At 39.8% G+C, this 25,644-nt stretch overlaps 1 protein-coding gene across 3 annotated transcripts in view; it reads left to right on the forward strand.

Annotated features, from left to right (window-relative positions):
• Positions 1 to 25,644, forward strand: part of TENM3 (teneurin transmembrane protein 3) — a 446,972-nt gene that overhangs the window by 266,923 nt on the left and 154,405 nt on the right. For all 3 annotated transcript variants that reach the window (XM_042982909.1, XM_042982911.1, XM_042982912.1), the window contains exon 5: positions 16,878 to 17,116. In XM_042982909.1, coding sequence (XP_042838843.1) covers positions 16,878 to 17,116 — 239 coding nt within the window. The remainder of the gene's footprint in view (positions 1 to 16,877; positions 17,117 to 25,644) is intronic.

Here is a 25,644-nt window from a genome sequence, read left to right on the forward strand (position 1 = left end):
TGATTTCGTAGCATCTGAACCACTTAAAATACTACCACCAGAAATCATCGTGCCCCAGTCACATCCTGCACTGATGTCATAGTGCTCCTTCCTGGTCACGGAGCAGTGGGAAAAAGCGTGGGTTTGGGGACAGACAAATCTGTGTTAAAGTCTTAACATCCAATTAGCTGTGTCACCTTGGGCGGATTACTCATTTATTTTTATCTTGTTTATTTTGTCATAAAATGGGTTTTGATGGACTTCTCAAAGATTTTAGAAGGATTCATTGAAATGTCATTGCAAAGTACCTGGCACTTCAGCTTCTTTGCTTTTTCTTTATTTTCTTACACTCCCCACTGAAGAGAAAAGTAATTGATTCCATATTTACACAGGTAAGTGACAACTACAAAGGCAGTAAAGGCTCGGTGAAGAAAAGGCAGTGACAGCTAACAAGAATGGACATGTTGATAAAGTTTGTGAACAATGACATAGCCTTTTCACCTTTGGAGATAGGTATTTTTTGATCATGAGAGTGATCAGTGTAGTCCCTATTTAATTGGGGTGACTTCCTACAGGAATTAAACTATGAAGTAAATTTTCAAAGACAGAACTTGCTTTCGGAAAAAGTAACGGTGAACCAATGGGGAAGACGTGATCTGAGATAGCGGTAGGGCAGTGGTATTTCATGAACTGAGTCCTGGATGCATTCACTCACTCAGCCCGTATTTATGAAAGTCTTACCATGTACCAGTTTGAAAAACTCAAGGTGGTTATAGAAGACGCGGAGAAGTTCTGACTGCTTTTGAGAAAGATGGACTCTATTCCAGAACAGATTTCACAATTGGAGTTAATCTTGCAGTTAACCTTATCTTGCCTTCTTTTAAAGCCCATCGAGATTTAGTAATCGGCCCGAGGTCACATGACTAATTAGCGGGGTGTCTCTCAACTAGATCCCAAATTCTAAATTTATTTTTCTTCTCGTAGTGTCTCCAAATTTTTTTATAAATTACATATGAAAGAAAATAAAAGCACTCAACCCAAAATACGTGTATTTATCACATCATTAATTATGCAGAACTAGCAATGTACTAATCTTAGGCATGTTATCATACATGTATAAAACTAAACATTGAAAGGATGAAATTAAATAAGTAACATTTTATTTTAGTTTTTTAAATATTTATTTATTTTTGAGAGAGAGAGAGAGAGAACACGCACGCAGGGGAGGGACAGAGAGAAAGGGAGACACAGAATCTGAAGCAGGCTCCAGGCTCTGAGATGTCAGCACAGAGCCCAACTCCAGGCTCGAACTCCTGAACTGTGAGATCATGACCTGAACTGAAGTCAGACACTCAACCGACTGAGCCACCCAGGCACCCCATAAATAATATTTTAAAGTTAATTTATTTTGAGAGAGAGCGAGAGCAGGGAAGGGACAGAGAGAGGGGAAGAGAGAGAGAGAGGGAATTTCAAGCAGGCTCTATACTGTCAGTTCAGAGCGTGATGTGGGGCTAGAACTCACAAACTGCAAGATCATAACCTGAGTGGAAATCAAGAATCGGTTGCTTAATGACTGAGCCACCCAGATGTCCCGAAATAAATAACATTTTTAAATAATTTTATTTTCTTTCAACCTATTATTTAGTTTTGTTTGTTTAATAAATTATTAAATATACATTTATAAGACAATTACATATCAAATATTAATCATACCTTAAACCTTTTTTGACCCTAACAACTATATGAACTTCCTGATCATTAAATTTATCTACACACGCACACACACACATACACACACACACACATTTTGAAATGATTAATCTATCCATCACCTCACATACTCTGTGTGTGTGTGTGTGTGTGTGTGTGTGCGCGCGCGTACGCGTGTACATTTGCGTGTGTCTATTCTCTTAGCATATTTCAAGTATCCAATGCAATATTATTAGCTATAATCACCTGGCTGCACATTAGATCACCAGCACTTACTCATCTTATAACTAAAAGTTTTACACTTTGGGCACCTGCATGGTTCAGTCGGTTAAGTGTCTGTCTTTGGCTCAGGTCATGGTCTCGTCGTGAGTTCAAGCCCCCACGTCGGGCTCGGTGCTGACAGCTCGGAGCCTGGAGCCTGCTTCAGGTTCTGTGTCTCCTTCTCTGGCCCTCTCCTACCCAGGCTCTGTCTCTCTCTCTCTCTCTCTCTCTCTCTCTCTCTCTCTCTCCCTCTCTCCCCCCTCAAAAATAAACAAAAACATTTATTTATCCTACACTTTGGCAAACATCTCTCCTCAATTCCCCCACCTCCCCAGCCCCTGGCAGCCACCATTTTTCTCTCTGGTTCTATGAGTTCAATTTTATTAGATTCCACAGACAACTGGGATCATACTGTAACTGTTGAAATTTGGCTACTTTCTCTGATGTTCTAGCAAACTAATTAGAAAGTTGTTCCATTTTTACATCTTTAAATAAGGACTAAGCTCACTAAGATACATGTTTTTCAGACTTTTCAACAGTTTAGAAAATTAAAAATTGTTATAGATGGTAGTCATTGTTCTTGGCAACAAAATAATATGTTGATGGGAACATTTCCAAATGCGAGTTTTAAAAATATCCTGTCTGCACTAAGAGTTTCTTTAGAGGACTGGTACTTTCTTACTCATTCTTGAATACTACTTTACCTTGAAGGACAGGTTAATAATTTTCCCAAAAATATACTCTTGGTAGCAGGCCACACTAACAGCCGCTTGTCATCCCAGAAACGGTCAGCAAATTTGGACCCTTCTTGTTACATGTTTAACTCATTTGGAAGGTTTATAACTCTTTTGGGTACATTGCCATGAGCTAGCTGGCTAACCTTTATGTGGTTAAAAAAGATTTTCAGGATCACTCTACAACTCGTTTCAAAATACCATGAAGAATCGTGTGTTTAACCCATCGCACACAAGCCACAAAAGTTGAAAGGTGAGAGCGTTACTTGGGGAACACTTCTCCTTCTCTCAGGATACGTCACTGAGATTAGTGACTTTCCCACCAACGAACTGAAGGCCACCTCCACCATCATCACCGCATTATGGTATTAAAGCTTAGTATCTTTCTTATTCTTTAGACAGGAGGTAAATACAAATTGAAGGGAGTTTTTGATTTTTTTTAATTTTTATTTATGAGAGAGCGCGCGCGCACAAGCAGGAGAGGGGCAGAGAGGAGACACAGAATCAGAAGAAGGCTCCAGGCTCTGAGCTGCCAGCACAGAGCCCAATGAGCTCTGGAGCTCGTGAACTGCACGTTCATGACCGGAGCCAAAGTCAGGCGCCTAACCGACTGAGCCACCCAGGCACCCCTAAATTGGAGTGTGTTTTATACACGAGTTAAGATACATAGCTCATATAGAAACTACTCCTCTATTATGTAACTGGTCAAGAACATAAGTTTTAGGGCCTAAAAAGACCTGGTTTTGCCTCTGTATACACTTTGGCAAATTACGGCCCAGTGTACTCAATTTAAAGAAAAGAATATAGGAGGTGCCTTGGTGGCTTGGTCAGTTAGGCGTCCGACTCTTGCCCTCAGCTCAGATCTTAATCTCAGGGTTGTGAGTTCAAGCCCCACGTTGCACTCTGTGCTGAGTGTGAAGCCTACTTAAAAAAAAAAAAAAAAAAAGTAGATTTTATAACACACGCGCAGTGCGGATTTTGTGAAGTTAAAATTAGATCGTGTTTTCTTTGCACATGGTAAATAGGTGCTCACTCAGGTTTATTTAAAACACTTTCCTCTCTCTGGGATGGTTGTTTTATGTTTTGTTTTGTTACTACTTAATGTTCACTACCACATATTTGATTGACTAAGATACCTTCAACATCTCTTACAACCCTGAAATTCTTTCATTCGTCATAAACTTAACATCAAAATTCACCTCTTTATCTGGCTCACACTTCCTTCTCAAACTTGCAGAGAAAGAACTTTGCTGAACAGGTTTTTAAGCATAGACGGCTGTCAATAATTAAATGAATTAATAATTGAAATCTTGTTCAAATAGCCCATAGGAATTTTAAGGCATTCTTTTTCATTCCCATTTTCATCTTAATATATTTAGTACATCATTTCCCAACAGTAGGTATAATTGATAATCTTAAAACATGTAGGAAAATATCTAATACAGGTTTCTGCCTTTGATGGTACGGCTGCACTATTGTAATAACTAAAATTTGAAACAAAGACTGTGGAGCCTTCTTGATCATGATAAAAAGGAAAGAAAAAGAAACAAATCTGCATATTTGACCTGTTGTTCAGTTCCTAACCTCCCAAACTGTAACATGATTTTGTGCTTGATTATAGACATACCTATGTTAAAATAAGTCATAATAAAAATCTTTGCTTCCTATTATAATAACCCTATATATTTTTGAAAGGTGTGGTTATGCTTAAATTTTATATTCTATTAAATTAGTTTTTTTATGTTATATTAGATTCGTTTCTCAATTAAGACCTAAAAGTAATTATGAAAGAATTCACTAAAATACATTTTGCACAAATCACCTTAATATTCTAGAACTTTTCTTCCCAATTTTCGGAGATCAGTGAACATATAATGTTGTATTTACCATGAACATGTTTGCGTACTCATTATAATTACAAATTGATACAGTGGCAATTGCTAAAATGTATAATTATTCACACATTCATATTGCAGAATTTTTTGGCAAAATGTTAAAAACAGTTTCTGTCTCAAACCACGTTTTGTACAACCACTAATAGCTCATATTAATTCAGGTAACAGCGGTGAAATGTATCTTGTTTATAAGCTTTTCATTTAAGACATTTTTCTTGCTGGGATCACCTCCTGGTGTGAAAGTTGTCCAAAGATAATAGCACATCAATTCAAAAGTGTAATAGATTTGAGACCACAACATGCTATCAGCCTGAAGAAGGAGCTTATAGGTCTCACTAACTCACTGGGTCACAGCTCGAATCATGACATATTTGTTCTTTTGTTTTCACATCAAAATACATAATTTACATTCTAATGTTGATTACTCACTTGGGGGGGGGGTGTTTAATTTTCTTATTTAAAATATTTTCTTTAAAATGCATACCATAATTAATTTAAAGGTAATCAAAGAAGAGGCATGTTAATTAGTAGGACTCTAAAACATTTTCTTTTTACAATTCAGGGATGCATAGGATATTACTTACTATAAAACATTTCCAATTAAGTTTATAGTAATAGTACCTTTATATTAGAGGCAAAGTAATGAATCCATTTTGAACCAGCCCTGGCCAATTCTTAGAAAATTTATACACATGTACACACACACGGGCATATACATCTACTCTGAACTCACCCTATTTAAAAATTATCAGAGATTAAATTACCAAAAAGCAAAAAGACAAATATGAAGTTCAGTCTATTATTGACGCACTCCAGGTAAATTTTATTATTTCTTAACCGTTTCCCTTTATATCCATCCTTGAGGCAAGCCTTTTCAGCTTTTAGCTCCCATTTGCTAGCTTTATATTTTTAGTTATAGCTTTCGTCAAGTACTCGTGCTAACCACGGTGGTTATTGAAATTAATTAAAACCTAGTCCTCTCAATACTTTTTACTTTCCTCATCCAGGTGAGTACTCTTCTAGACTCTCGAAAGCATGTTTTAAAATAATATGGAAAGACTGAGAGAAAAAAAACTTTCTCTTTAACTGTAATAATGAGGATTCAGCATGGGATTTTTTTTTTCAGATATGCTGGAATTCTGCTCCCTCTGAACCTCAGTAAGAGGATTTTTTGTCACCTTGTCTGGTACCTCTGAGGCGACCCCTGCTACGACCTTTGTCAGAGTGGGTAGCGCGTCCACTGTGGCCAGTGCTAGGAACACCACCTTGATGGTCACTGTTGTCCCCAGCAGCTTCAAAGAAAAGTTAAGGAGAAGGCATTTATGCAGGAAATAGTTTTTATTTCTTTTCCCTCTCCTCAATACAGCAGATGTGTTAAGCAGTAAAGAGGTTGTATTTATGCGTGTCTGTGTGTGTGCACAGTGCCTTAAAAATATTTAGAGCTGAGTTTTCCAGAAGTCTCTGCTAATAGATAAAGGATGAGAGGTAGTTTTTCCTCCCCTATACATTTTAATACAGGTAATAAATTGAAGCCAGGATTTTAGAGGAAAAAAATAATACATAAAAACTATTCCAGCCAGAAAGGTTAACGGTAGAGAAATGGCATTATCTGTATGAAGAAAGTGGGAACCCTTTGGGATATTGTAAATACCCACGGTGAATTATCAGCTCGACTTCTACGTGGTTCACAAACCCAAGCATTAAGTTCCAAGAAAGACAGAAAGAGAACCCCCAAAAGAAGGTGCTTGTGGAATAAGATAGTGTGTTGGTGAATGTTTCATACACACACGGAAATACAGATAGTACAGGAAACAAGCAAAAGAGAACAGATACTGGCATCTCATTAAAATTTTTTTTTAATGTTTATTTATTTTTGAGACAGAGACAGAGCATGAGCAGAGGAGGGGTAGAGAGAGAGAGAGAGAGGGAGACACAGAATCCGAAGCAGGCTCCAGGCTCTGAGCTGTCGGCACAGAGCCCGACGCGGGGCTTGAACTTACGAGCTGTGAGATCATGACCTGAGCCAAAGTCGGATGCTTAACCGATTGAGTCACCCAGGTACCCCACTGACATCTCATTTAGAGATAAAGTTCAATAAACATGATAGATAAAAGTAGCAGTGAGAAGAGAAGGTCTGAAGGACCTGATTTCCTAACACTTAGATGCATTTGAAAGGGAAGTACCATAAAGGGGGATGTTGTAAGTAAAAAATTAAGATTGAGATGACCTAGAACAATGAAAAATGTTTAAGCCATTTGATTCTGGGGTCAGATGGACTGAGCCTTGTATCGTAAAAATTCCGTTTGTTTGGAGTTGACGGCTTGTTGTGAGCTACCAGCATTAACTTTCTAAACAGGAATCTTTTGAATGATTTTCTGATTTGTTATAGAGTCTTGGGAGTCTTGAGTTAACACTGAATCATTACTGTAGCGGTTCTCAAAGTGTGGGCTCTGGGCCGGGCAACATCAACTGCTGGGGGTTCCACCGAGAACCAGCCCTCCAAGGGACTCTGATGCAAGCTGGTGTTTGAGGACCGCTGCTTTCATGTATGAAATGGTCTCTAAGTACATTTTGTTCATATTAGTGGACCAGCCCTTGGCTACCTAAGTTCACCAGGCCCTACCCAAACCTATGATACCGTGATCAGTCTGATTGAACTGTTCTCTTAGGAAAGATTGGAGACTGCCGAACACCTTTTACTAAGCCTTACTCAGACGCTAGTGTGGGTGGGCTTCTCCCTGAAAATTCACAGCCTCTGCAGTCTCTTAGTTCAATCTCACAGAGCTTCTGGGGGCCAGCCTGCTCGACTGATGGTGATTTCTTTCCAAATAACTAGGTACTGAAACACGGTAAGTAATTGTTCTAGATGTCTTTGGATACCTATTGAGAATCAGTTGCTGAAAGGTAGGAAAAACAAGCAGGAACCCGGCCTTGAATAAGAACAGGTAATTTTCTATATAGGCTTTTGTTTTCTTTAGTCTTCTGTTTGAAAGCCGCCAGGAATCTTGTATTTCGCTGCGTTGTTCTCTAAAGCGCAGCATTTAAGTAAACCGCTTTTTCAGCCTTTTAATGAGTTATAAACACAATGCTAAATATACATTTAATAGATAATCCAGTTGGCTTTGGAACTTAAAATTCAGGATTTGGTAGTGAAAATTCTAAAGACTGTGCTAATGAAGGCCAGGTTATTTTTAAGTATTGAGAGCGCTCTCATGGTGGTTAATATCATCGTTCAGGTATATCATTTGTTTCAAATATATGCTAACAAATAGCAGCGGCTGCTTTAAAACTCCAGAAGCATTTAATAAATATATTCTCAGTCATAGGCGACAAGCAATTAAATGAGTGGTAATGGGCAATATGGAAGGAAGATAATACACAATAATTAAATTGTATATATTCTGACAGTTTTTAAGAAGTATTTTATCTTAAAATGAATTCTAGGCAACCCTCCCATTGTTTTGGCATCATCAATGACTACAACTATTTTGAACTCAGTAGTTAATTTTAGCCTTCATATATTTCCAGGTAAATTTAATCCGTAAGTGTGGGATTCATTTGCTTTAGATCTGAAAATGTCATTTTAGAAGAGTCGTTTGATGTTGAGGAAATCTTGTGAGACCTTTAATAAGCCTCTTAAATCCAGAAAGTTATATTTTGCCTGAAGGGAAGAGGAACCTATACCTTAAAATTCCCTTAGCTCTTAAGTGAGAAGTTTGGATTCTGAAAAGGTTTGGTAAATGTGACCAAATACAGCCAATCTCTCTTCTCACTGGCACGTTGTCTTTGAAATCAGAGCATCTAATTTGAAGTAAGCAGTCTGTTTTTCTAGGTAACAATTTTTACTGATTTGTCTAGAAACATAAGTAGAAAGCAGGACATCAAGACGTTTTATGTAAGCAGCTCACGTTAAGTTTGATGTCAATTACTCTCTTTGTTCAACGAAGAACATAGTGAGGAAGGCAGTGTGAACATCTCCTGGACAGTAGTGTCTTTCTCCCCATAAGACAGAATAGATTATATACAAAAAGAAATAGTTTTCCAGGTGTGTGTATGTCCCTAATAAAGGTTTCAACTGTGCCTTAGGGATAGAACTGAACACTGCAACACTCTTTATTCTAGTCCTTGGCTTTGTTGGTTAAAATCCCTAAAAAGATTTCTAACGGAAAATATTGAAGAAACCTCTTCTCTGTGAAGACAACCAGTAATGAAGTTGATCTAACTAACATGTCATTCAGAGGTTGTACACTTTCTTTTGGACTTTTATTTTCTATCTCGGTGTCCCATTGAGGAAATGAGTCAAGCCACTTTGAGTAACGCTATAACATGCTTCCCAAGGATGCTTTTCATTTCCGTCCCTGTAATTTCCAACTTATGAAAACATACTCAATGCTACAGGAGTAACATGACTGTACTAATCTGAACAAGACGAGTATGAACCCCTTTATTTCCTAGTGACTCTTGTAAGCTTACGATTTAATTATATAGTACAACTTACTTAATTTATACCTGATATCAGCATCTTTCCATGAGCACCAATATGCTGTGATATATAACATGATATAATATAATACAATATAATGTAATATAATACAATACAACATAATATAATACAATGAGAAGCACATTTAAATTTACTTTAAAAACCTGAGTATTTTGCCATTAAAAATCTTATGATAGTGTTTTGTAGTTTATTGTTTTGAAAGACAACCTCAGTCAAAAGTAAGCCATTTCTAAGGAGCAGAGCATACTTGCTAAGACATGGAGTAAAACAGAGCAAAATAAATAATAAGCAGTTGTAAGTGGCTTGAGAGGAGAACCAGTAAGAATTGTGACTGGATATATAGCAATACCTCAGCATACTGTGCAGATTTCCTATTTAAAACATGACATTTCATTTGAGAGTAGAAAATTTAAAATGAAAATGTTACTTTTGTCTCTTCTTTGCCTCTGCCAAATCAGTTCAAAAGAGGAAACTGAGGTATAAGAACTCAAAAGAACTTTTCAACCCCAGCAAAAAAGACAGACAGACAAGGAGGGAGGGAGGGAGGGAAGGAAGGAAGGAAGGAAGGAAGAAAGAAAGAAAGAAAGAAAGAAAGAAAGAAAGAAAGAAAGAAAGAGAAAGAAAAAGACGGAGGGAGGGAGGGAGGGAAGAAAGGAAGGGAAAGAAGAAAGAAAAGAAAAAAGAAAAGACCAGACCAGACCATAAAGGAAAGAATGCAGGGTTCTCTGGCGGGGTGGATACAAGGGGGTGGGTGGGGGAAGGGGGCAGGACAGGCAGGCTAGAAGAATAATTGAAAATTACCCCTAAGTCCCTCAGAGAGACCTACAGGATAGAGTTACCAACGGTGACCCAAAGGCCTGAATGGGGACAGCAGGAAAGATGAGGGCATTCAGTCTCTGTCACAAATTTTAAATTTGTGACATGACCCATAGAAAGATACCTCACAAGATCGGCTAGAAATACAAGCCAGGACAGGAGGTGGAAGCTGAAATGAAAAGGTGGGTCTGAAGGCAGACCAACAAAGAAACAGATCTTTCAACTTAAGAAGAGAAACGAGCGCTTATTAATTGCGCTGAATGCAGAGTGATTGTTTCCATTTATGTTTTCGTTGCCGCGCGCGTCACAGTTAATAACGCGGTGCAGTTCCGCGGCTCCCGTCCGGTTGTTGTTGTTGTTAAATAGAATCCCCCTCAAGATTCCAAAGCCACAAAGCAACTGTTAGTGTTCAGTGACCTTCCTGCTCCAGCCGTCTTTTGGGCTTTGAAATTGATTTTCCTCATCTCAGTCTGTGATAGTCTCTCTTCAAGTGTGCCTCTCTAGTTCATCACCAGAGTGAAAACGCTGGCACAAATAGCCGAGGAACTGGAGGCAGGCGTCACGCAGGGCATCATTAGAAACATCAGAACGAAATCAGCCTGCCCGGTGCGCTCCGTGTTAAAACGCTGCTGCGGCTGCTGCTGCTTTATTGCCGAATACAATGGGGAATATTCTCACAGGATCCCCTTTTTTCATTCCCAAATATGGTCTGCGAAGTCAAGAAAATTTCTCCCTTTATTCTGCAAACCTCATGTGGATGCCAGGTCAAAACCACATGTTTTTGATAGTAATTTTTGCAGAATTTTTTGTACGTGCGAAGCAGATTCCCAAGGCCATATGACCTGGCAGAGAGTCCCAGGATGAGGAGAGACTGGAATGACTCACAGAAATGTGTGCCTTAGAATGAGATCAAAAAAAATAATAATAATAATAATTCTCTCATAAGAAGACTCACGGTCTACTTTTCGTGTGGCTGAATTTCATGTGGCTTGGTTTGTCCATTTCATCTCGATGGGGTCTGCTCATAAACCAAGCATGGCGTTGGACCTTGACACGGGTAAAAAGACATTCTGGGCCTACAGAGATACGTCAGTCCCCATATATTCTCATCAGCGTCTGATGTTTTCTGTATTGCAGTGGAAAGGACATTGTTGATGTTGGAAAGGAGGCATCTTCTCTGAACCTGTTTTACCAAATCTGAGACTACATGTCCCACACGACACAAAATACGTTGACAAAGACCTTTTCTGCCGGTCCTAGTTAGTGACCAAGAAGTTCTAACATGTGTGTTTTAACAGGCCTACTCGGAGGCCTAATTTTGCCTAAAGGAATCGTCTTCACGCACATGATACCATTTGTTTGAAATGGTTTCTAAATGCGCCCGTTTAAGCAGTTTTTACACATTTTTTCTGTGCTTCCATACTAGGAAGCCGTCTAAAATTACTAAAGACCAGTGATTTTAAAATAAAATACACTCATGCTATGGCTTCTCTTTCAGTGTTTTATGATGTTTCTGTATTTATTTTACAAATATAGTATCTCTAGGGCACTAATTTGATATGGGCAGTCATTTAGACAGAGGAAGGGAAAGTGTACTTCTGAGTTTTAAAGTCAGTGGCCAAAAAAATACAATTAAATGCTGTTTCTCTTGCAGCACCAAAAGTAAACATACGTAATAAGTAAATTAGAAACTCTTTTAAAGTAAGGAGATCTCCAGTTCCACTATTATTGATGGATAGGGTATTTTTGAATACTACATCTTGGTTGTCAGCGATATCTCGAGGCTGTATTTCGCTTTATGAAAAATAATAACTTCATAGCAATTCAAGGATAGTTTTTGATGAAAGGTCTTTGCCATGGTTATCAAAGGAGATGGACGTCATGTCTTGATATTTCAAATTTTGGAAATTGAAAGCAAGACGCCTGATTCGAGGTTGGCGTGTATCTAGCTCATTGTCTGACACACAGTGCCTGGGTGCATGTTTTCAGTGGTGGGGGCTACAATCATAAGCTTTAGGGCCACATGGGCGTGGGTTCAAAATCCCATTTCCCATTTCAAATGACCCAGACCGCTTTGCATAGAGCTATAACACATTTTCAGAGGTGCCTGCTTGTCTCAGTTGGTAAAGCGTCCGACTTGGGCTCAGGTCATGATCTCCTCCCAGTGCGTGGGTTCAAGCCCCACGTTGGGCTCTGTGCTGACAGCTCAGAGCCTGGAGCCTGCTTCGGATTCTGTGTCTCCCTCTCTCTCTGCCCTTTCTTCTCTCTCTCTCTCTCTCTCTCTCAAAAGTAAATAAACATTAAAAATATTGGCAAGGGAGGGAGTGCCTGGGTAGCTCAGTTGGTTGAGCATCCAACTCTTGGTTTCAGCTTGGGTCATGATCTCACAGTTCATGGGTTGAAGCCCCACATCGGACTCTGTGCTGACAGCATAGAGCCTGCTTGGAATTCTCTCTCTTCCTCTCTCTGCACCTCCCCTGCTCTCTCTCTCTCAAAATAAAATAAACATTAAGAAAAAGAAAGAATATTTTTTTTTAAAAAGCGTAACATATTTTCCAGGGATAATTTTTATTTTGGTGCCTATAATTTCCAACTTTTATTTACTTTTATTTTATTATCAATTTATTAGCTATAGGTATTTGGCCAAGGTGCTCAATTTCTCTAAGACTCCCTCCATCAGCACAGTGATCACCATTTTATTTATTTTACAGTATTTATTGAGCAACTACTATGTGCCAGGGAACTTTTTTTTTTTAAGTTTACTTATTTATTTCGAGAAAGAGAGAATGCATGTGGGGAAGGGGCAGAGAAAGAGGGAATCCCAAGCAGGGATTCTGTCAGTGCAGAGCTCAGTGCGGGGCTCAAACTCACGAACTGTGAGATCATGACCTGAGCTGAAGTCGGATATTTAACCGACTGAGCCACCCAGGCGCCCCTGTGCCAGGAACATTCTAAGGTCTGAAAATACAGAGGTGAATAAGATTTCCCGGTGCTCACATTCTAACGGGAGAAGACACATCATCGATTTGTGCCATGCCTATATGGTTCTTATTCCTCAACTTAGTAGGCTACATAAACAGCCTTTTAAATATGTTTTTGTCTTATATTTTATATCTCACCCTCAGGCCTAAAAACTTAGACGGTTCCATGTCTCTCCCTGTCCTTCCCCTGCCTTGTTATATGTGATCCTGTGAGCACAGCAGGAACATCTCATGTTTCAGTCTCCAGCAAGACGGGAAGTTTTCACGCTCTCTTCCTTCATTGTTGACGGCCATTTCATGGCTGAGACGGCCTTCGTCCTGTTCCGTGCGGCCTCTTCAGGTCCAATGGTGCACTCTGCTATTTCCAAGCTACTCTAGAAGCAGTAGGGGTAATTTTACTTCTTATAATTGAAGCTAAAGCACAGGAATCTTGGAGAGGCTCTCTACAGCTGAAATACCTCCACGCGCCCTGCGTTCTCTTTGAGATCCTGATGCCTCCTCGGGCCTCTGTTTCAGATTGAAGGCCCAGGTTTCTTTTTCTCTCGGGTTCTGCTGATACGCTCCTTAGTCTCTGCTTCTCTGGCACCGGGGAAGCCAGGAGCAGGGCCTGTGTCTGTGAAACACAGCGAATCTCCTGCCTTCATCCACCCCTTCCCTGTTTTCCTCTTCCTAAATAATGAAATGAAAATGTTTCTGATCTAAGGGGAACTTGTATCTCTTAATTTCTGTATCACACATTTTGGTTATATCCCAAAGGGGGAGGGAACTTCAGGGGGAAAAACACACTTTGCATAGTATTTAAAAATTTTAACCTGCCACACAGGTCGATAAACAAGAACTGATTGTAATAAGCGTGTTGAAGGAAATAAGCTTGTTGGACACCAGTTAGTGTCCATTTGCACCTGTCTGCCCATCACCTTCTCCAAGAGCAGGGCCTGTGCATCGTCGGGCTGCTTCCAGTGGCATTGAGCTGCCAAACATCTTGCTCACTCTTCAAGGACCATCCTAAAAAACAGTGAGAATGCAGACCAGGGCACCAACGACACAGGTCAAAGCCAGCCTGTCACCTGCTTTTGTGTTGGTCATGAGCTCAGAATGGTTTTTGTGTCTTTACATGACTCAAAAAATAATAATAATAAAAAGAATATTTCAAGACATGGGAAAATTACATGAAACTAATATTTCAACGTCTGTAGTCAAGTTTTATTTGAATGCAGCCGCACTCACGTTATCTACGGCTGGTGCCGTGAGCTGGTATAGCCAGACAGGGCTAAAATATTTACAGTTTGGTCCCTCCCAAAAAGAGGTTGCTTGAAGCTCATCTAAATGATCAGGTTACTGCTTGGCGTGTGACCATCTTCTCATCCAGAGTGCTTGCCAGTGTGCGGAATTGCCAGTGAAATTTGTAAACCGGGGAGTTAATTTTGCAAACGTCCGTGTTGAGGGTGTTACATTTGAATGGAGATTTTAAAGTCATCAAATGAAAATTTTGGGTCTTTTATAATGTAGGTTTCTTTTTTTTTTTTTTAATTTTTTTTTTCAACGTTTTTAATTTTTATTTTTGGGACAGAGAGAGACAGAGCATGAACGGGGGAGGGGCAGAGAGAGAGGGAGACACAGAATCGGAAACAGGCTCCAGGCTCCGACCCATCAGCCCAGAGCTTGACGCGGGGCTCGAACTCACGGACCGTGAGATGGTGACCTGGCTGAAGTCGGACGCTTAACTGACTGCGCCACCCAGGCGCCCCTATAATGTAGGTTTCAAAATGTGACTTTGGAAAGAAAAACGGCTAATGTTTATTGAGCACTTCCCTTGTGTTTAGATCCTAATACAAACACATCATATGTGTTTAACCCTCGTATATTTAACCCTCATAAAACGCCTATACAACAGCCCCTCTTATTATTCCCATTTTTCAGATGATAGAACCAGGATACAGAAAATTTGAGTAGTTTACATCATCCAGCCTGTTTATGGGTGAAATTTGGATTTGAACCTACACAGCCTGGGTCCAGAGCCCGCATTCTTAATAACCATGCTGAATGGGAATATGGTAGGAGATTCAAAAAAACGCTGTTTCCAACCTAACATTTAATTCAGGCTATAGACTTTGAAATTTGCCTTACACGGTACTTCCACGGCGAAAAACATATTCACCACACCACTGCTAGTATCATTTATTAGAATAGTAATTTATCGTTTGCATCTGTCCTAATTTCGTGGTTGACACAGAATTTTTAGAGACATTAACCGGTCTACCACGCTGTGAGGTAAGTAAATCCTCAGCTCCGTTCCACAGATGGAAAACAGAACAAAACTGAGCATCTGTGGGATCGTGTGTCTAGGAAATGATAGACCAGGAACTTAAACTCAACTCTGGTTTCTACACCAGAATTCAGTCTGCCGTACCTGTGTTAGGCAAACTTTCATGACTTTTGCCATTTCGCTACACCAGCTACACTATTGTTGACATAGTAATTTTCTGGAAATGGATTCTCTGTGACTTAAATACCTGATTAACCTTAGCAGTAATAGACATCAAATCATGACTTTGATTCCTCTTGTATTTATCAAACACTTCTTCTCTGCTCACAATATTCCAAGCACTTTACAGTAAATATTAACTCCTTTGAGCCACAGTGAAACTCCTGAAGGGTAGATGCTATCACTATCCCCATTTTATATGTTAAGAAACCAAAACAAAGAGAGAGATTAAGTAAGTAACTCGTCCAAGGGCACATACCTGGTAAATAATGAAGCAGGATTTGAACCTCCGCAATCTAACTTTTGAGTTCTGTCCTTTTAACCCCTTAACTTCTTTGACATATTCAGTTTATTTTCTAATACATTAAAATAAGTCCATCAGTAGTAATATTTAAAAGATTCAGCTGTGTACCGTCTCAAATATTTCATAAAAACTGTATTGTACCGTGGTGGAATGTTCCAGAATGCCTATAACCTCCTGAGTATGTAAGAGAGAACACAGTCTGTTGACTTCACTGAACAGTGAAGGGAAAATATTAGAGAAAATAATATTAGGGAAAATAATAACATATCAGGACACAAAGTGAATACACAATAAATTACTGGTATAATATGAAATATAAGCCATGAAAAACATGGTGCTGTTTTTTTTTAATTTGGAGACTTTTCTTGTTGATAGGAATCTTAAGTTAGTAATCTTTTCCAAAGAATTTCTTATACAGCACCCTTTCGTGTGATCATTTCATTTCTGCTTACGCACCTTCAGACAAAGAGAAGGTACAACTTTCACAGCTACCGCCATCCAGCTCCGTTGTTAGAGAATCTTTCCATCTTTGATCTCAAACCTGCTTCACTGACCCCTTCATTTATTTAGGTTGGTTTTAGAAGTGTCCTGTGATTCCTTCCTTTTTCTCTCCCTTCCTGGCCATGTTTGACACAAGCTAAAAATAAAATTAGTTTGCATCCCTTGAGACCTGACCAGCCGCCTGTGGCCAGACTTGATGGTGCTTGTTAGTGGGAGAGCAGGCTGGGGTTAGAATGTTTCCTTGGACGTCCAGAAAATAAATCAGTCTGCAGGACATCAACGTGGTCATGCATTCTTGTGTTTATATGAGTACCTGGTCTCAGAGAGCAGCAAATACACATGTAGCTATAAAATAATAAGATGTGGTGTTCTTAAGTGAAATGTGAGTATGTTCTTAATGCCGTTCCTGCAGGGAGGTTCCAGAATGGTTTTGTGCAGGAAATGGTATGTTTGGAATACTGTATAGTGTCTCAAGATATCTCCTCGAAGGGACAGTAAAACTGTGTGGGCATAAATACCGCCATATATATTTCACATCAGTTTCTTTGATCAGACTCACTGCTAGGAGTTGGTTAACATTTTTCCATAATTTCTGATTTTTTTTAATCATATGAGGTACGTCCCGGAGAAGCACTCCTGTCCAGCCGCGTCTGTCTCCCACGTTTTAACATATGTGTATCTCACGACGATATTCTCCTGTCCCGCAGGCATTTCCTATTCAAAACAGGAACAGGGACAACGCCACTGTTCAGCACTGCAACCCCAGGATACACAATGGCATCTGGCTCTGTTTATTCGCCGCCTACTCGGCCACTACCTAGAAACACCCTGTCAAGAAGTGCTTTTAAATTCAAGAAGTCTTCAAAGTACTGTAGCTGGAAATGCACCGCCCTGTGTGCTGTAGGGGTCTCCGTGCTCCTGGCAATCCTCCTGTCGTACTTTATAGGTAAGAGCAAACATGCACAGTTACTCTGTCTGTGAGTTGGGCTGTTCTATTGTGGTTCTGTTGGTTTTATCTAGGTATGTGGCCCGGAAGCGCATTACGAGGTCTGTTTTCTGGAGGAGGGGTTAGTTAATACCTTGTAAATCGCAGAGCATCTTAAGCGATTTTCAGCGAACTTAGATAAGGAGAAAGAAGGACAAAGAAGGAGGTATGTTCTTGGACACAGGCCAGAGCGTGAACTTGTGTTTGACTTACCCCTCTCGAAGCATGGATGATTCTGTGACATTTCACGTACACAAAATCATTCATGCACTTGCACGAAGGCTTTCTAGGCAGGAGTCCCCCTCGATGCATAGTCAATGCGGAGCTGTCTCCTACGTGTGATATTACACATCTTTCAGCTAACTCAGCTATCTAAATGTAAAACTCATCACTCAGGACCATCATCTTGCACTCGGCAACACCCTCCGGAGAACCACGCGTCCATAAAACAATGAATGGATTACATACTCATTCATACATGTGGATTTTTCATCTTTTCTGATGTAGTATTGATCATATTTTTCATTTAATAGTAACCCAAATGATGGAAGCTGCTAAGACAAGTCGTAAATATTCCTTTTATTTAAGTGTTTCATAACAGGTGTGAGCATTCGAACTATCAGAAATGGCTTTTTTTTTAATGTCAGAAATGACCACATCGGATTTTGATCTGCCTGTGAAATGCTAATGGTGTCCACCGAGATTAATCACCGACTATATGGTTTATCTAACAAGAACAGCAGCCAGGGGTGCACCCTCCAGTTTACAAAGCGGTCTGTGAAGCCCATGAAATTCTAGAACTGAATAAGAGAATTACAGAGCTATATATGGAATAGTATGATGCTTTTGCAATGAACCGATTTCTGTTATTAGCTACAGTACCCTCACTTATATATTATATATTTTGGAAAGTGAAATGCCATTTTGGATCACAATATTTGAAAGAAATACAGAACGGGGCGCCTGGGTGGCTCAGTCGGTTGAGGATCCAACTTCGGCTCAGGTCATGATCTCGCGGTTCGCGAGATCGAGCCCCGCATCGGGCTCTGTGCTGACAGCTCAGAGCCCGGAGCCTGCTTCGGATTCTGTGTCTCCCTGTGTCTCTCTGCCCCTCCCCCGCCCTCTCTGTCTTTCTCTCTCTCAAAAATAAATAAAAACATTAAAAATTAAAAAAAAAAGAAATCTAGCATAACAAAGCATGAAGGAACTTTAGAGATAATTAGGTCAGAGATGGCAAGGACATGCCACGTTGCGTGCCGTTATTTCCAACGCTTTGTCGATGGCAGGCATCACTGATGAATCAGGGCACTCTTTCCCACTAAACCTGGGTACGGCCTCATTATCCTCATGACCACCATTCATACACCACCTCAGCCACTGTCCGTCAGAAATAAAAGCCAGACGAAACCTTTTTGTTACTTTCCAATCCGAGTCAACTCCCTCCTCGTAAAAATGCTCAAACCACGCCCTAATGACACAATGCTGTGCTGTTTCATAACACTCTAGGTAAATGAGGAGTAGCACAACACAAATTGGTATTCAGAGACAAACTTCTAGTATTCAGCTAGAAAATACCTAGCCATTAAGAGAATCTCTTCTAGTTAGTTGTATAAATTATCTGTATCTGTCAGCGATGTGCTGCTAAGGAATTTTAAATGGTTCTGAAATGCACCGGGCATAAATGGGATGTAATAAATTAAGCATACATGTTTGTAGGGGACTTTTTTTTTTTTTTTACCATAGTACATGCCAAACAGACAGATAACTACTCTGCGGGGCTGGAAGTCAGGGTCCATGCGGTTGCTGTGCTGTGAGACATATTTTCGGATTGTACACGCTTGTGCCCCACCAGCCGTTGAATATTTTGGATATCAGTTCTGATACCATTTAGTTTTGTTTACAATGTGTGACTAGCAGGAAAAAATAGCATTTTAATGTGAGATTAGCTCCTTATTATTTGTGAGAGTTGGACTCCTTTCAAGGCTCCCTTCGTGAACTTGATAGAGTATCAGACTTCTAAGTAAAAACTCAGAATGTTCCTTTTCTTCAGGTTGCCCATTTTTCTTGTTTGGCGGTTTGCATCACACTTTATTCCTGCCACGGCCACTCTCATAAACTTGTCCCTGTGATTTTCTCTTTCCCCACATGCAAATACAGTTAATACATTTTTTATATAGTCAGTATACTCCGTACGACAGGTATGTGGTTTTTGTTGTTTAAATCGGGTGAAGGACTCGTTCATCAGCTGGCGTGGTAAATCTTTCCAGACTGAAGAAGCCACCTTTACCCTCGAAAACAAGAATAGAACACCCCTGTCAGGGAAGGTTGTCTTTTTCTGTTGAGTGGGCATATAAGGTGGGGATGGAGAAAAAAGGAACCCTTGCCTGTCCAGCTTAGATCAGTCTGATAAACCCCAGAATCAATGGGGAGACCGATGTCACCATCAAATTGACCTCACAACCTTTAACAAAAGTGCTCCCATCCTGAAACTTTTTGTTCCCCCGTCCCCTTAGAGGTCCCTTTTCTCGTATGGACTGTCGATATAAATAAAGTTCAAACCTTAAGACAAAAATAAATTAAAAAGCTTGAGGAATTACCTCTCTCCTAGAATTTTCTTTGTCACCTTCCAGTAAGGTCATGAGAAGTTAGGAGAATGTAGTATTAGCATGTCTCTTGTCTACGATAAAGTTATCTTGGGAGAGTCACGGTGAATAGCTTTCTGAAAGGGAAGGAGGAGGGGAGGAGAATGGGTTTTGTTTGTTTTTCCTGTTTGTATCAGAATTTCGGAGAATAAGGAAAAGCTGGAAAAGAGAGTGAAAATACATTCCCATGGGTGCTGCGAACTTTGTGCACAGGTAGCCACACGTTAACTTCTTGGTGTATACTCCTCCAGATATTTTTTCCATGCATATATACGCTAGAGTTCCATACCGTTAATGCATTTGGTACCAAGCTTTCTCGCTTACCATTTGCGAAACGTCATATGTGTTTGATTTTATTTAGTGGGTGTGTTTCACTCGGTCCCAAAAGTGCAGTGACTGTTTTCTTATGCATTTAAGTGTGTGTGTGTGTGTGTGTGTGTGTGTGTGTGTGTGTGTATAAATTTTTTATCTGAATAAATTCGTTGAAAGCGTATACCAAAATGGTAGGCACGTCTTACATTTTGCAAACCATGGCCAAATTACCCTGTTTACACAACTACCAATGCTACTCATTATCAGTACTTTTAACCCTTGCCATTCTCTTAGGCTAAAGCATTTTATTGTTGTTCTCATTTATTACTGAATATCTTTTCACAGACTCATGGACCATTTCTGTTTCTTCTGTTTCCCCCACTTTTCTGTTGGGGCTTTTCTCCTTTTTTCCCCTTTCATTTACAAGTGTTCATTAAGGATATGAGTCATTTGTCACATATGTTATATATTTTCTAATTTATTTTTAATTTTTCTCATAATTGTTTTGCCATATGTTGTATAGAATGTTTTAGGCAATCACGTTTATCAATGTTTCTCTATAATATCTTATAGTCATGTTATACCTATAAAGTATTCACTCTCTAAAGAGTTTTTTTAATTCATTTAAATTGGCACCTTTGGTTCAGCATCTGTTGACCTTGCCTCGGGTCATAATCCCAGGATCATGGGATCAAGCCCTGTGTTGGAATCCATGCTGATGGCAGAGAAACATCTTGGGATTCTCTGTCTCCCTCTCTCTCTCTCTGCCCTTACCTCCCCCAAAAGGAATAAATAAACTTTATTTTTTTGACACATGAAATAGTTTATTATCAACCATATTTGCAAATCAGTATATTATAAAAAATATTTCAAATTACTATGTTGAGTCATAGGCAGGTATACGTCATTACAATGGTACTTATATGTTCCAAATATATGTTATCACACGTAAGGGTCTCTAGTTGTTAAGAATAACAAAAAACTAATGTTTGAAAATATAATCATCGTCTGATGATGCTTCATTGTCAACCAAAAATACAGCAATTTTCTCTACAGAATAAAGATGAAAACTATGTTTTTTGAGGTGAAATTGACTTGGATGGCTACATTCTATAGTGGCAGTAAGGCTCCTATAAGCGTTCTCCCTTTGATTTGCGTGCATTTGAGCTTACGCATCTGGTTGGATTGAACGTGGGACAGACGATGGTTGACGAACTACACATCAAGGAGAATTGAGTCAATAGATAGTTCATGAATATTGTTAATACAAGAATTACATTTTAACTCAAGTCAATAAACTTTAAATAAATCAATCACTTAAATTTTCTTCTAGTACGTTTATGGTTTTTCAATAATAAGGTTTAGGTGAACATTTTTCTGGGTACTCTGATACATGTTAGAGGTTCAAATTAGCTCTTTCTTCCAGAAGCTCATGGTCAAACGATGTTTGCAAGCACTCTTTGAACTGTACATACTTCTGTAGCAGTTTGAGCCTTATGAACGACAGCAAGAAAAGAAAAGAAAAGAGAAGAAAAGGAAAGAAGAAAAGGAAAACACCTGTCGGTGGCTGAAGAAGTTGGGGAAAGACCCAATCCAGCAGGTGATGGCCAAAAGATGAGGAAGAATTTGGTTCACTAGTCTCAATGACAAAATGGTTAGCGGGAGATCACCTTGAGGAGATGTCATCCAAAGCATGGGAAGGAAGAAACGTGACATACCCACAGTGGTACATGTGGCGCCCTCACGGTGTGCCTGACATGGCGTCTGAAGTGGCATATGAATTGCCTGATTGAATTTTCACAACAACAGTATGAAGTTAACAGGAAAAATCTATCAGCCGTTTAACAAAAAGAATCTACCACTTAGGGAGACGTCTCACCTAGAGTCACACAGCCGGTCAATGACGGAAGCTAGACTGGCAAGCGTCAAGGACCCCCCCTATACTATACTCCCCTCCCTGAGGTTTTTGAAGAACTGAAAATAGGGAAGGAATTACAGATACCAAAACATAGCAATGAAAAAGAATCATCTATGGTGTTGTTTTTTCAAAGTCAGGTTGCTTCGGTGGCATTCCAGAACACGTAATCTGAAGACAGACTTGTGCTTCTCAAACTTCCGTGCACCTAGGAATCACGTGGGGATCCTATGAAAATGCATATTATGACTCAGGAGATCCGAAGCGAGAATAAGAGGTGTGTGTCTCAAACAGGCTCCCAAGTGATGCCGCTGTGGCCCGTAGACCACACCTTGAGTAGGCAGCTCAAGGCCAGCTCTGTCAAATGTTACATTTGATGATGGAAACAGTCTCTTTCTGCCCCGTCCAATTCAGTAGCCACTAGACACATGCGACTGTTGAGCGCTTGAAATGTGGCTAGTGAACTACAGAATTGGGGTTTAAATTTTGTTGTTGATTAATTTAAACTAAAAACAGCCACACGTGGCTAGTGGCCGCCATATTGACAGCACAAGTGTAGACGCTTCCCGTTAGAACACTAGTGTAGGCGGGAGGGCATGAAGCCCTGTTGGGATAGAGGAGTGAGTAGAATTGAGAAGCTATAGCTGATATGTAATAGACTGGATGTGCCACGATTGATCATAGTGCGATTTAATTTTTTTAATGTGTATTCATTTTTGAGAGACAGAGACAGGGAGCAAGTGGAGGAGGGCAGAGAGAAGGAGACACAGCATCCGAAGCAGGCTCCAGGCTCTGAGCTGTCAGCAGCAAACTCTACGCGGGGCCCAAACTCACGAACCGCAAGATCATGACCTGAGCTAAAGTCAGACGCTTAACCAACTGAGCCACCCGGGCACCCCCATATTGCAATTTTAAAAGTCAAATGTCCAGGCATGTACCCGTGGCAGTTCTTCTCAGCGGAGTCACGTGATTTTCTTTAGATGACCGAGTTCCCAGTTACAGCCCTCTATAATGCTTTAATCTTTACATTGATGTGTCTTTACACAATGAAAATTCTACGGACCACAAATGGTGCAGCTCAGTGGTAATACTTTGCAATACTGACTTATCAAAAAAATACCTGCCCCCCTTTTTCTGGGCCTGAATTTACCCATTCTCCCTCCTTTTCCTGCTCTAAAATTATAAAGAGGGGCAAATATCCAACAGTTGTTCACCAAAGAATGGATTAACAAAAAGGGAATGGTCTCTTTGTTACTGTGGCTTTGCTTCTGTTCAGTTATAAATGAGTGAGGAGGCTTGATTATGCTTTACTCACAGAAGGCTCTTTTTCCTGGGTGGGAGCTAACCCGAAACTTTGTTTAATTTTTCTTTTTTAACACTTATTTGTTATTGAGAGACAGCAAGAGACAGAGCACAAGCTCTGGGCAGAGAGAGGAGGGGCAGAGAGAGGAGGAGACGCAGAATCTGAAGCAGGCTCCAGGCTCTGAGGTGTCAGCACAGAGCCCAACGCGGGGCTTGAACTCACAAACCGCGAGATGGTGACCTGAGCCAAGGTCGGATGCCCAACCCGACTGAACCACCCAGGTGCCCCTAGCTAACCCAAAATCTTGACGCTACACATGTTAGAAAATGCCCAGAAATCTTGTCATAAATCATAAACATTGTTGGAACATTATTTAGTCCAAATAAGTGTTGGAATAATTACGTCAACATTATTTAAAACTACAGCAGATTCGAGTCAGACTTCCAATGACACCATCATGGGCATTTAATTTAACCTCATTGACATTTCCATATACTTTTAGACAGAGTCTGAAAATTCAAATAATTTCCCAGGTAGAGTAGCACTAAAAGTGTCTGTACACGTTCTTTAAATTTAAGGAAAATGAGAGAAGACAAAAATCTTACCAAATTATATTGCACTGGCATATATTATCAATTTTTGGCTCGGTTTATTCCAACCAGTAATTCATTTGACAGCATTTTTTTTTCAATAACAGCTTTATTGAGGTATAATTCACATACTGTACAGTTTACCCATTGAAAGTGTGCAATTCACTTGGTGTTTAATATATTTGCACGATTTGCAACCTTCACCACCCTCAATTTCAGAACGTTTCCATCACCTCTAAAAACGAATCCCTGTTCTGTTTAATAGTTGCATCCCATTTCCCTCCGAAACCCCCATGTTTTTTTTCCCCCGTGCAAAGATCTTAAGTTTTAAGGGACTGATTTGTTAACTCATTTCCTAATAACAAGAAATAGCCCGGCCTGGTTTTGCTGGACTCCTCACGTATGCTGCTAAGCGAAGAACTACATTGCATTTCCAATATTCCTTTTCGTTTAAAAAATACATGTGTAGTTATTTATTTCCTTTGAACAGCTGCTACCAACCGATTCCTAAAATAGATGTTGTCACATGGCTGCTAAAAAGGCTGTTTAACAACATAAGCATTCCCTAGATCTAGCAAAACATAACCTGTTGGATTTAGGTTCATTGCAGTTACGATTCTGTGGCAGTTATCTGTCCTACTTCTGTGTCGATTTGCATTTTATGAACATTTTTACCTCTCTGTGTACCTTGAAATTGATTATGGTACCAGCTATATATATGCAGCTCAGGGTCAGAAGGAAAAATATGCCAGCGCTTTGTGCTTCATGAAAAATCAACCATTTAAATATACATGGCAAAATAAAATGTGTTGTGACCTTCTTTTTTTTCTTTTTGGACATGTCTTCGTAATAAAACTGCTGTTTTATTAGGTGATAGAACACAGCCAAGCAACGTATTACATACCATTTCTCACTACGCCTTCTTCCCTCAACTCCTGGTTGCACTACCTTTTGCAAAATGCGTTTTGTCTGGGGTGGAACGCTACCTTTTTAATCATACTAATGTGATTTCATCACATTGGAGAAAAAAACAGACTACCTATATTTTAGAGGCTTGAAGCTTATAACCTAAAATTTTTAAATCAATCTGTCAATATTTTATATCATCCTTGGATACGTGAAATGAAGGACAGATTTAAACCTGATTCAGTGGTGAACGCAGGATCAGAATGAAAGAGTTCGCCTCTAGAAGAGGAGGAAAATAGTCATAGGATAAAGCATATTACTATCAGCACTCTGCAGTGACTCTATAAATCCAAAAAGGAGAAAATCCACTAAGGACCCGTTCGAGATAGTTGTAACTTTTCCTTATTGAGACCAGCACTTTGTGTGGGTGAAGTGTGTGTGTGTGTGTGTGTGTGTGTGTGTGTGTGTCCGTCCACAGAAAGTTCAGCTATTTTGTCATATTTGTTCTCTGTCCTGACTTTTGCTGTGAACTGTAGAAATGTATAGAAAATACTAGTTTTCTGTGTCTGCATATCCTGTAGAAGCCTGGCAGAGGCTGAGAGGTCACTTAAAATTCAGTTCCTTTATAGTCACCTCTGTATAATTGCATCGGTAGCTTCTGAATGGAGTCCAAAGCAAGCAAGGGAAGTATACTGCACGCTCCTCTTGTGCACATGACAAATTTTTTGCTGCTTTTTATTAGCACAACTTAAAGATGCCCAGTGTTGAGTTTCTCCTGATATTTATTGCTACGCGTAAAAAAGAAATCACAACCAATTTCA

Source organism: Panthera tigris, chromosome B1 (assembly GCF_018350195.1).
Source record: "Panthera tigris isolate Pti1 chromosome B1, P.tigris_Pti1_mat1.1, whole genome shotgun sequence".
NCBI classification, from domain to species: domain Eukaryota; kingdom Metazoa; phylum Chordata; class Mammalia; order Carnivora; family Felidae; genus Panthera; species Panthera tigris.